At 35.7% G+C, this 12,855-nt stretch overlaps 1 protein-coding gene across 1 annotated transcript in view; it reads right to left on the bottom strand.

Annotated features, from left to right (window-relative positions):
- Positions 1-313: 313 nt before the first annotated feature.
- The window catches only part of LOC149247322 (homeobox protein knotted-1-like 1), a 58,607-nt gene continuing 46,065 nt past the window's right edge, over positions 314-12,855 (bottom strand). The window contains exons 4-5 of the mRNA XM_089443887.1: positions 1,826-2,082; positions 314-673 (exon numbers count right to left, since the gene is read on the bottom strand). Of these exons, the coding sequence (XP_089300013.1) occupies positions 497-673; positions 1,826-2,082 (434 nt within the window). The 3' untranslated portion in view covers positions 314-496. The remainder of the gene's footprint in view (positions 674-1,825; positions 2,083-12,855) is intronic.

Genomic DNA, 12,855 nt, shown 5'->3' with positions numbered 1-12,855 from the left:
TAGATTACTAAATTGGTGTGGTTGAGATATTCACCCAACTAAAAAATTATATATCTAATTATATTGATATTGTATTATTATTTAATAGAAACAAAATAATTGAGTGTGCATTATACAATTTTAAATTAATAATATTTAAATTTGCATTATCTATGTTAGTGTAATTGTCCCTCTAAATGTTAGTCTCATCCGCTAATTTATTAGTAAATGAATGTGTTCCAAGTACGCGAGTGTACATTGCATCACCTTCCAATGTAAAAAGATCAATGACAGCTACCCACTTTGAGAAGACAGATTGATAACAGCAAAACGCTTCAGAAAACATTTGACATTTATACATTAACAGGTTAGGAAACTAGAACGTTCATTGAGAACTGTCACTGAGAAATACATATACATGGGATATTTATGCATTCAAATAAATATCCGCCATATATAAGGAACACAAGGCAAGCCATAGCATGGCGGTCAACCGAACAGACAGCAGCCGATACTTTTAGCATTCAGCTCCATCCATATAAAAGGAAGCACCGTGAGGATTTAGACTATCCATGACCACAAACTGCATATCCTCTGAAGGTTTCCAGTGGCGCTTTCGCTGGTTTATGAACCAATTATTTATTTGCTTCTGATCCAGACCAGTACTTTCAGCCAAAGCGACCTTGTCCGTTTCCTGCAGAAACCAGATCACATGATATGTTGGTTATATTTTCATGATGATAATTATAATTCATAATTTAGATATATTTATTGTGCAAACAGGGGTATTTGAGTCAAAGTAGTTGAGCTTAAGTAGAAGAGGTACATATTGTGTCCCTGGCTATCGTGGGCTATGTTACCAGAAACGGGACGGTTGTCACCGTTCCCGGTAAAAAAACGTGTAAAAAACGAGATCAGACGGAAACGCCGTTTTCTATTGTCGTTTTAGTTAACCAGTGCATATATTTTACTGGTCGTAGTTGGCCCTTTTGCAGGTCGTTCTCAGCTCTATATTTTCACTCTTTATTGTAGATTTCATGCATATATTCATTCAATAACCTAGAGGCATATGCGAAGTATACAGAAAGTTGATTATTTTTGTACTATTGTCCCTTTTTTAGTTGATTTGTTTTCCTTTAACATGTATAGTGTTAAAATTCATAGTTTAAACACTATTCTATATGTAGCTCAAGAAGTTCACATTTAATTGCAAATCTATTTATTGTTTATATATATATATATATATATATATATTATTTGGTTTTTTTTAAGGAAACAATAATTAGCCCAAGGCCCAAAATGCATAAGAATGTATACACTTAATTTACTAGGAAGCATAAGAATGTATATATTTAATAGTTAATTTGCTAAAATTAAGTTTGGTATTCAAATTATTTAGTTTTTAAATAAAATTTGGGCTAGAAAATTAGTTGAAACTATATTGAAAATTGAAATTAACTCTACATTTTTTATTTTTGTTTTTATTTTCTCTCTCCTCATTTCTTGAGTGATAAACCTCCAAACTCTGTTTCTCGTACCGTTGTCGTTTCTCTTTTCGTTTCTGGTAACATAGATGGTGGGTCGTTTCTGGCTATATAGATATTGTCTCTACTCATGGCAGGTTCAAATCTCAGTAGACATATTGTATCTACGGTATCTCAACAAGTAAAATATATATATATACGAGTTCTACTGAATAAACCATTGTCTCAATGGTTGAAAAAAAAAACATCTCAATAGACATATTGTGTCTCATTAAGTAAAAAAAATATAAACGAGTTCTACTGCTGGATAAACCATTTTCCCATTGGTTGAAAAAAAACAGAGCAGCAATCAGTTGACATACCGAAGGATATGGCCACTTGTAATGTACATTCCACCACTCAAGCAGCTTCTGCCTTGCCTCCTTCGGGAGTTTTCCTTTCTTCTTCTTCTTCAGAAATTCTTGCTTGAGACTGCTGAAGTATCCACTGTACTTGCGGAGGAGTTGATCTTTCAATTCCCTATCTTCCGCACGCGGATCAACTTCGTGAACTTCGATTTCGCCACAGCTGAACTCCTCTTCCGAGGATCCACCTCCATCTTCCCTTTCGTCGCAGTAGCCTGTTGATAAATTTCATCACATCACTTGTTATATTAAAATTTGCATTCTGAACTCATGGAAGTTCAATGAATATTAAAATGTTGGATTACAGTCGATGTAAATATCGAAATGTTCATCATAACTAATATTTGGTTCCATGCATCCTGAGTAAGGATTTCTAACTATAAACAATTCGTCATGGCTGTCAACTTAAAAATTAAACAATTCTACATACAACCTTATCTGTTAATATGCCTATGATAGAGGATAAATATTGAACTCTAGCATCCACCAAATTTTGAATCTGAAATTGTCATGTTAAGTATGGAAAAAAGTAATATGCATGCCATTTTAACAGATTGAAATGAATAAATCACATGTGTAATTAAATGGGGATGTACAGCTAAATGTTATAAAACACAAGTTAACATCTTATGTATATAAAAATTTAGGTAGAAACTAAATGAAAAGGATGTGATTAAAATTTTAGAATAGAAACCTGAAATAAAACCTCTTCTATGAGAGGCCACAAATAATAATATGGTTAAATGTTGAAAATGTACAAGTTAAAATCGTTTCATTAAAATTTTAGGTAGAAACTAAAAGAAAATGATCTGATTAGATTTTAGAAAGAAACTTGAAGTAAAACATTTCCACGAGAGACCGCAAATAATAATATCATATGGAAATGAAGTATAAACACACGTTGAAAGGTAATGTCCCGTGACTGTTGTACTTGTGTGTTCATCTCATTTCTATTTGTATATGAGATTTGAAATTAATAATAAATTTATAGACAGTGTAGGAAAACATAAAGGGTTGCAGCATATAATTGCATACAAAATTGAAATATAGTCTTCGAAGGTTTATATCTGTTTCAGTAAAGAAATTTAAATAGACACATTGAAGGGTAATGCTTCATGGATTCAACTGCACAATTAAAAATTGTACAGTACTGAAATGTACATACGTTTGGCCCACATTATGAGGTTATCTGCAATATTTACTATTGTGTGTTGTACTGGCTAGCCATCAATCTAAGTAAGCTAATATTTAGATATGTGTGCTCTTAGGAGTGTACATACCACAAAGCAAGGTTGCAGTAATTCAGTAAACTACAACCATACGAGTGTTTAGTGGTAAGACACCAATATATTCTTCAAAAGCCAATTCGAAAATTTAAAAAATAAAATAAAATTCAACGTGAAGCATAATGATAAAGAGAAAACCTTTCTATTATGTCATCAAAATTAAATCTAACAAATTTTTTCTCAAATACTACCAGTTTTGAAATGATGCCCTTTACTGTTCTATCCCTGTGTGGACCATTTCTTGTACTCTTCTCATTTTTATCTTCATCTCTTTCGTCGCTTGACTGTTCTACTTGTATGTGTAAAGCATCTCCGTGTGTTCACCTCATTTCATTTGTATATGAGATTTGAGATTAATAATAAATTTATAGGCAGTATAGGAAAACATAAATTGTTACAGCATCTAATTGCACACAAAAATGAATTATAGTTTTCAAATTTTTATATTTGTTTCGGGAAAGTGATTTTAAAAAAAAAAAATTCAAAAGATTTCTAAATTTGCTAATAATAATCAATCTAGCTAATCTTATGTCTTATAAAGATTTCTACGTGTATAATGATTTAGTTCTAAAGGTGACTCTCTTAAACTTCTTTAAAATTAGCTACAGGAGTAATATAATATTCCAACGCCCCCCTTATCACCATGGGTAATAATTCTGACTCCAAGCATTACAACTTTATGATCTAGTTGTAACTGAGACTATTTCAGACAATACTACAATATTCCAACACTACACTTAATTATGAAGCCTGATGATTCTAACTCTAACCATTACAAATGTACATTAGACAATGTCTATATGGGCCTACTATGAATACAAAATTCATAACATGGTAGCTTTTTGGTCCATGACCTTACTAGACTTGAAACACTCAAATTAGCTTCAATTTTAAATCCATTTTTTTCAATATTCTTTTTTGGTCTACTTGTCTTTTTCCATCTGCCTGTACTTCAATTATTGTTAATTGAACATCTACTTGTACTTCAATTATTGTTAATTGAACAACATCTTTGTTTTTTCCATCTCTTCTTTCACTGCCATAACAATTTCAACAAAGTCCATGGTTACTTTTATTTTTTCTGTTCCTCCTTATGCAGATTTTCCATAATCACATTCATCTCCATCATACTTGGGCTTCCAAAGCCACTCCTATAGAAATGCTAATAATCAAATTCAATATTTGGTGCATTATCCTTCATGTCTTCAGCATTTTCCATTACTACATTCTTCTCACAATTTTACACCAGTGCAAAGGTAGATTGATTTTCGTCTTCAACTTCAAATTCATCATCCCCGTTTGTATCTTTGTTTACCATGCTAACGCATTACATCTCCTACAAAGTCACATTTTTCCTAGGGAATTTCTTCAACAAAAGGACAACTGCAGTTTTCAGGTCTTGTTTATCTCCTTCTGCTTTATAAGACATTATTATTTCTTCAATATTAAAATCTCTTACTTCTTTTGCTACAACAATCATTAACACTATCAACTTTATGATCAAAATTATTCATCCTTTCATTATATGTTATCTCTAAAACATCCCAAATTTCTTTGAACCTATTTACTACTGTATTTTTGAGGAAAACGATCCTTAGAGTTGTTGAATGAGAGATATTGTCACCAGATCATTATTCATCATTCTTATTTGCTATGAATAGAAACTTAATTTGATGTTCTCCAAATCCATTCATCACAATATGTCATAAAAATCGTAATTTTGATGATGGTACAATAAGAACTACCGTTGCTAACGATCGCAATAACTCATTCACTTTTAGAGACCATTTTTTAAATCTTTTATTTTATTTTTAAATGATATAAAAAACCCCAATCAAGCACTCATCCAAAAAATTATTTTACACTATGTAACTTAAAAACTTTAATATAAATGTCTAGAAAAAATAAAACTGAAAACCTTTTTTTCCCATCTTATCACGGCAACTATTCGAGCTGAACAAGGCATTTTAACTTATTCCACCTCTAACTTTCTTTCCACCAGTCTTGAAACTGATCGTTCCTATATCACGTTCACTTGGCTATTGATGGAGGGCGCAGTGGCAGTAGCGAAAAGGAATGCAAAACGTGGCGGTTCTTCTTGGCAGCTACTAGGACGTCCAAATGAGGCTTTTTAGTGGCTTGGGAATAAAAGTAACGGCTATGGTTGTATTCTCACACCTCACATTTTGATGCATGAGTATTTAGCTTAACAAAATCAATTGTAATTTAGATGAGAAGAGGAATTAATTAGATATTGTGAGACATATTTGTAAATGTTTTCTAATGTAGACAAACATGAGAGGATTAGGATTAGTTAAGAATTAGTTTAAAGAAACTGGGCAGCAAATGTAAAGAAATTGTTTTTAATGTATTGAAAAAGAAAAAGAAAAAAAAGAGAGGTTGGGGCAGTTAGCTAACCAAGCAGCCACGGAGAGTGTCTATAAGCCTACAGGCAAGAGAGGGAGAGAGGCCATTGTAATCAGAAGATCAAGTCGGAGAGACAGAGTCTCATTGTGTAATCAATTGTGATTTGTTTATATACAGAAGAACTCAATTTTGAATTTGAATGTGTTTGAATGTTGATTGGTGAATGATGTATTGAATTGGAATTCAAAATAAATGTGTGTACAGACAAGTCGAGGCGAATACACAGTGGAGTAAAAGAGGCAGAGGAGAGGAACGAACCGTAGGTTCGTAATGGACCTTTGAATCCATTAAGGGATCAAGAAATGATCTAGGACGAGATCAATCAAAGGAGCATGAGAGAGTAGTCCAAAAGGAGGCGCGTAGTCAAAACAACAAAGAACATAAACCATTAAGGAAACCCCGGAAACCATAGAAGAATGTAAGAGATAGCATAAAAACCCAAGAAAAGAAGCAGACGAAGAATTGAAGTATTGAGTCTTAGGAACCATTGGATTGGGAAGATCAATGGTCGAGATTGAATCAAATCGGCGGAGTCCTTCTAAAAGTTATCGAAACTGAGCTTTAAAGAGTTGCGATGAGAAATCGCCGATTGATTGTGGACCGGTGGACCAAGACCAGATCAACAGTCCAGATCTAATCGCAAGTCGCAAGTCAAAGGTGCCCAGGGACAACGACGGTGACTTAGTGACGTTGCGATATCGCCCATAGCGATAAATCGGCAATCAAAGTTCGGGCTTATCGGCATGCAGAGGAATGCGACTAAAGGTGGACCTGACGATGTTATTTATGCAGAAGGAAAGTATTTGAAATCCGCTATATGTGTTCAGAGCGGGATTTCAACGTAATTCCATGTAATTACGATAAATGTGTGCCAAGCCTTTTTAAGGTTAAAACATATATTTATGCCTTTGATAGTCGCATATCGGAGGAAAGGGGCGATGATATCTATATGTGATGCCCCGAATGGAGCAACTACCGATTGCGATGAAGTTTAACCTCGGGGTCTGTGCAGAGGCCATACCGAGGCAGAAAATGTGAGTTTTGTTTATATTTCCTTTGTAATTGGATTATAAGGGATTTAGCACCGATATGTGGTTTTGTATGTTAATATATATGTAACCAAGGTTATGAGAGGGAAGGTTATATATATGCGGGCTTAAGGGGTTATGATAAGGATTTTGAAGGGTTTTAAAGTCCCGATAGGGAGGACTTAAAGTAAGGCTTCAATAAAGTCTTATGTGAAGGTTTAGAAGGGTGATTAGAGTCCCGATAGAGGGTTTAAGCAGGGTGATTGAGTTCTGTAATATAGGAACTGATAAAGAGGGCCTTAACCATTTTATGGTAGAAGATTTGACTCCTAAGAGAGTTAAATACCTGGGACTAAGTTGCTTATGCATATATAAGAACATTGTGGGTGTAAGCAGGGGTAACCCTGCATTAATTGGTATCAGAGCAAGTTAAAAGCTCTTGGAGAAAACTTAGAACAGAGTTGAGTTTAAGTTGTTTATGCAAGCAAGAGAAGATTAGATTTTAAACTGATAAACAACATGCACACAGGGATAAAAGTGCAGCAGAACTTGCAGATGCAAGAAGACAGGGAACAATACATTCAAAGTGCAGGAGAATGGTGGAACAAGATCATGCAGATATCTTGAAGGTGAGATGACATGTTTTGATTTCAAATTGAAGTTGAATATTGTGGTTGCAGATGAAGTATCTCAACAAAGGACAGCAAGAGAAGTTGTGAGAGGAAAACCTGATGTGTTCTTGAAGGCAGAGTTAGGAAAATACTATGAAAGAGAAGTGGCAGTGAACCTGAAGAATCCAATTGAAGGTTGTACAGGGAGGATAAGATTATTCTCAAAAGGGAACTGAGAAGCAAGCTTTTGAAAGCTTGGGAATGGTCTTTGTTTAAATATCATTGATATGCAGGTAACAACATTTAGATCTCAGCAAGAAGATCACAGCCTTAAGAGCAGTGATGAAGGAAGTCAGTAAGGGTTTGTAAGAGTGTGGTCAGAACCTAGCATTTCAATTGTGATTGAAATACAAAAGGACAGTTGTGTTCTTAAAAGATGTAGGTGAGTTAAAGCCTAGAAGGAGCAAAGAGAAGTGCTCAAAAGAGGTTCCAGAGATAGAGAACCAAGTACTTGCCAAAAGACCAAGTACAGAGGAAAGATTGGTGAGGTAAGTTGCAACAAGGAGGACTTGTTGTTGCATAGGTTTTAATACAGCTCATAGTGAATGAATGAGGAACTCATAGATGTGGAGAAGAATATGACTACTAATAGTCATAACAGAGGTCTTGAGGAAGACCACAGCAGAAGAAAGATGAAGAAAGAGGTTGCCAAGGCAAATGGCAAGACGATGAGCCAAGAAGAGTTTGACGGAGAGAAACCTGAGATAGGTCTCCAGATTGAAGTATTGATGAAGATGCTGCAGAGAACTAATGAAGGCCAGAAGCGTGGTTGGACCATGAGAAGAAGAGTGAAGTGGCAGAAGCTACAAGAGAAAAGATATCAGCAGGCGAGTTTAGAGTTGGCAAAAGAGTTGAGAAAGATTGAGCAAATGATTGTTCAATTGGAATCAGAAAATCTCAGAGAAGCTGAGTTGGAAATGGAAGTGTCCATTTGTGAACCAGAAGAGGGTAAAATTCTGGGAGAAGGAAAAGTCTGCACTGAAGAGACAAATGAAGAGTGGAGATTAGGCGAAGATCCCATGGACTATTGTGATAGTTCCAGATAGCCTGAGGAGATGCTGACAAGAGATGAAGTTGAACCTGAGAAACTGAATCATGTAGAAGATTCAAAGCAGCAAAGAAGTTTGATAACTGTAGAAGCAAGAGAGACCACCAAGTCTTGTGATTTTGATATTAATGATTTGTGGGTGATTGCAGGTACATCACAGGAGGATGAACAAATTTTAGAGTTTGTCAAAGAGGAGCAGAATCATAAATTTGTTCATATCAAGACTGAGATGGCAAGATCTCGGAGCCAGAAGGAGACAAAAGAGTCACCTGGAAGTAGGCAGCAAAATGTTAAAGCTATCATGGAGGAGGAAGAACATCTACTAAAGGATGTTAGAAGAGGTGAAGCTTACACCAAGGATGCACTTGGAAGGCATAATGAAAGAGATGAGTTTACTATGTTCAATAAATCTGATCATGATGATCTGGTAGAAGAAGAAGGTCCATTTGATGATGGATCAACAAAGGATGAAGATGAGGAGGATTTGATGATTGAATCATCAAATGAGATCATGAAATCTCATGGGTTTAAAATTGACAAATTGTGTGTGAATGCAGGTATTGCAGAAGACAAACCATCCTATGGAATTGTCTTGAATGAAGCTGAAAGATGCCAAGCCAAGTATGATGATGACTGTCTTTCGAATGAAGAAATAGTGTCACCAGTAAGTTATGCTTGTGACAAAGAAGAAGATAGTGAGGATTGTACAGGACTTTTGGGAGAGCTTCCAAGTGAAATGATAATGTTGTGGCGAGAGTTAAGTCTTTTGGAGGAAAGGCTAGAAAACTAGGAAGCAAGCATTCAGGTTGTAAAATCAAAACTGAATGAGGGTGGAGAAGTTTGCCACGATGGGCAAGGACAGAGATTGTTTGAAGATGAGATGGAGGTTCTTAAAGAACAAGAGGGTAAGGATGAAAGGGAGGCAGTAAGAATCAAACAATATCAAAGAAGAGTTAGCCAACAACAGGCTAAGGATGAAGAAGTTCACTATAGTGAACAAAGACAGGAAGACATCATTGGAGCAGATGATGTGGAAGAGAGACTAGGTGATAGTCTCATGAATTCTGCTGAGAATTCAAAACAGCGTATTGATGTGTTGATAGAGGAGGAGAGAACAGAGAAGCAAGCCGAATTGTTGCCAAGGAGAGAAGAGGCACCAAGGCCTTATGTTTTGAACTTTAATAATTGGTTTGTGAATGCAGATTTTGTTGCAGATGTTGAGAAAGATTTGATGCAAGAAGTAGAAGCCACGGAAGAGAAAAGCATGAAGATGCAAAAGTTGGAATAAAGCAACAATAATCTGAAGACCAGAGAGAGAGAAGACGTGTACCACACCAAAGACATGCTAGACTTGGAGATAGAAGAATTGTGGCAGTTAATGATGATGCAACTCAGATGGAGGAAGCCACTGACAAAAGGAGTGATCAATAAGAAAGTGAAGCTGATTGAGAAGGGAAGAAAAGAAAGGAGAATGAGATAGAAGATAGCAGAGATGCGGCAGCAGAAAAGGAGCAGAGCATTTGGACTTCTACAAACTAAAGTTTGGGACCCTGGAGGTTTCCTATTGCCATATGGGAACACATGATCAGGAGATCATGAATGTTTTCAAGCTTGGGAGTCTGATGCAGGAGCATTCAACCCAAGAAAATCAATGTAATTTAGTAGACATAGGGGGGTCTTGTGTTTTCAAGAAATTAGGTTCCTGTGTAAGAATTAATGTAAATATTTAGGCCTTTGAATTATTTTAATGAGAATAGAAATTAATTAGATATTGTGAGACATATTTGTAAATGTTCTCGAATGTAGAAGAACATGAGAGGATTAGGATTAGTTAGGAATTAGTTTAAAGAAACTGTTGAGCAACTGTAAAGAAATTGTTTCTAATGTATTGAAAAGAAAAAGAAAAAAAGAGGTTGGGGCAGTTAGTTAGCCAGTTAGCTAGCCAGCCAGCCAGGGAGAGTGTATCTGTAAGCCTACGGGTAAGAGAGGGAGAGAGGTTGTAGTCAGAAGATCAGGCCGAAGAGACAGAGTCTCGTTGTGTAATCAATTGTGATTTGTTTATATACAAAAGAACTCAATTCTGAGTTCGAATGTGTGTTTGAATGTTGAATGATGAATGATGTATTGAATTGGAATTCAATATAAATGCGTGTGCAGACAGGTCGAGGCGAATACACAGTGGAGTAAAAGAGGCAGAGGAGAGGAACGAACTGTAGGTTCGTAATGGACCTTTGAATCCATTAAGGGATCAAGAAATGATCTAGGACAAGATCAATCAAAGGAGCATGAGAGAGTAGTCCAAAAGGAGACGCGCAGCGAAAACAACAAAGAACAAAAACCATTAAGGAAACCTAGAAACCACAGAAGAACGTAAGAGATAGCGTAAAAACCCAAGAAAAGAAGCAGACGAGGAATTGAAGTATTGAGGCTCAGGGACCATTGGATCTGGAAGATCAACAGTCGAGATTAAATCACATCGACGGAGTCCTTTTAAAAGTTATCGGAACCGAGCCTTAAAGAGTTGCGATGAGCGATCACCGATTGATCGTGGACCATTGGATCGGGACCAGATCAACGGTCTAGATCTAATCGCAAGTCGCAAGTCGAAGGTGCCCAGGGACAACGATGGTGACTCAACGACATTGCGATATCGCCAATAGCAATAAATCGGCGATCGGAGTTCAGGCTTATCGGCGTGCAGAGGAATGTGACTAAAGGGCGGACCCGACGATGTTATGAATGCGGGAGGAAAGTATTTGAAATCTGCTATACGTGTTCGGAGCGGGATTTCAACGTAATTCCATGTAATTACGATAAATGTGTTGCCAAGCCTTTTTAAGGTTAAAACATATATGTATGCCTCTGATAGTCGCATATCGGAGGAAAGGGGCGGTGATATCTATATGTGATCCCGTGAATGGAGTGATTGCCGATTGTGATGAAGTTTAACCTCGGGGTCTGTGCAGAGGCCATACCGAGGCGGAGAATGTGAGTTTTGTGTATATTTCCTTTGTAATTGGATTATAACGGATTTAGCACCGATATGTGGTTTTGTATGTTAATACATATGTAACCAAGGTTATGAAAAGGAAGGTTATATATATGCGGGCTTAAGGGGTTATGATAAGGGCTCTGAAAAGTTTTAAAGCCCCGATAGGGTGACTTAAAGTAAGGCTTCAATAAGGTCTTATGTGAAAGTTTAGAAGGGTGATTAGAGTCCCAATAGAGGGTTTAAGCGGGGTGATTGAGTTCCGTAATATAGGAACTGATAAAGAGTGCCTTAACTATTCTATGGTAGAAGATTTGACTCCCGAGGGAGTTAAATACCTGGGACTAATTTGCTTATGCGTATATAAGCATACTGTGGGTGTAAGCAGAGGTAACCTTGCATTATATTTCGAGATCAATCTGATAGATCAGAACTTAGAAGAGGGAAATATAAACAGTTACCGTAGGTAAGTGTACACGAGAATGAGTTATAGCTCCAAAACTTTCATATTTCAGTTGCTTCATGAAAGGGTTTCCAATTAGCTATGAAGCTTTCATATTCCAATTGCTTTATGGATTTTCAAATTCTAAGGTTGGAGTATGTACCCTTATATGAAGGGTATGAAGGGATTTACTTGTGGATAAACTAGAAAGTCTCAAATATCAATATCTATTTTAACAGTAACTTTAAACATATAATTTTTTAGTATCAACTTTCAAATTTTAAATAATTAATATTAATAAATCCAAATAACTTCGACTCCTCCTATGGATTTTTCCAGAAATCTAACTTTTATAAACTTTTAATAATTACTATATTTCATATTATAAATTCATTACATTTCTTCCTATCCTCAATGGAATTTCTTCCTCTTTTTTCATCCAACATAGATGTTCTAAATTTAGTCCCTTTCTTCCTGTATTCAATAGAAAATTGTCATTCTTGTTTCAGCTTCTTCAATTCTATTTGTATATTACTTTTAGCATTTACAAACATGAGTTACTTTAATATCTACAAATAAATGTTATAAAAGACACTCGCATTCTCTGCAACAAAGCTTTTAAACCGGTATATAAACTGCCGTTTACGCTGTTTCTAAGTACTCTGAGCCTCCATATCTTTTGAATTACCCCTGCAGTTTAACTCTGCAAATCCCTTAGAGCTAGTAGAAAACCCAACTCGTTGAGTTATCGTAATATACTATTTAGCACAATGGCACAACCACATCTGTTGATATATGATATATTTTGATTGACTTCATTTTCATCCCTAATTGGAATAGTTGAAAATATAGTTAACCTATTTATATCAACTATATTTATTAATATTACTATCAACTATATTTATTAATATTACTATGCAAACATATATTCATCTATTACATTTACTAATATCATTATACAAACCTACCTTCATTAAAAGAAATTAGTAACAATACACTAATTACACCCCTTCTTTTACCAATATTCACATCACTCCAGTCTTTTTATCTATCTGCGCCCTCTGTATGATATGTCTACCCTCTAAGAGTCGGCCTTT

This window comes from Pinus tabuliformis, chromosome 7, assembly GCF_031772625.1.
Source record: "Pinus tabuliformis cultivar Carrire ecotype Pingquan chromosome 7, CPIR1, whole genome shotgun sequence".
Lineage (NCBI taxonomy): Eukaryota > Viridiplantae > Streptophyta > Pinopsida > Pinales > Pinaceae > Pinus > Pinus tabuliformis.
This window is presented reverse-complemented; position numbering and strand designations above follow the sequence as displayed.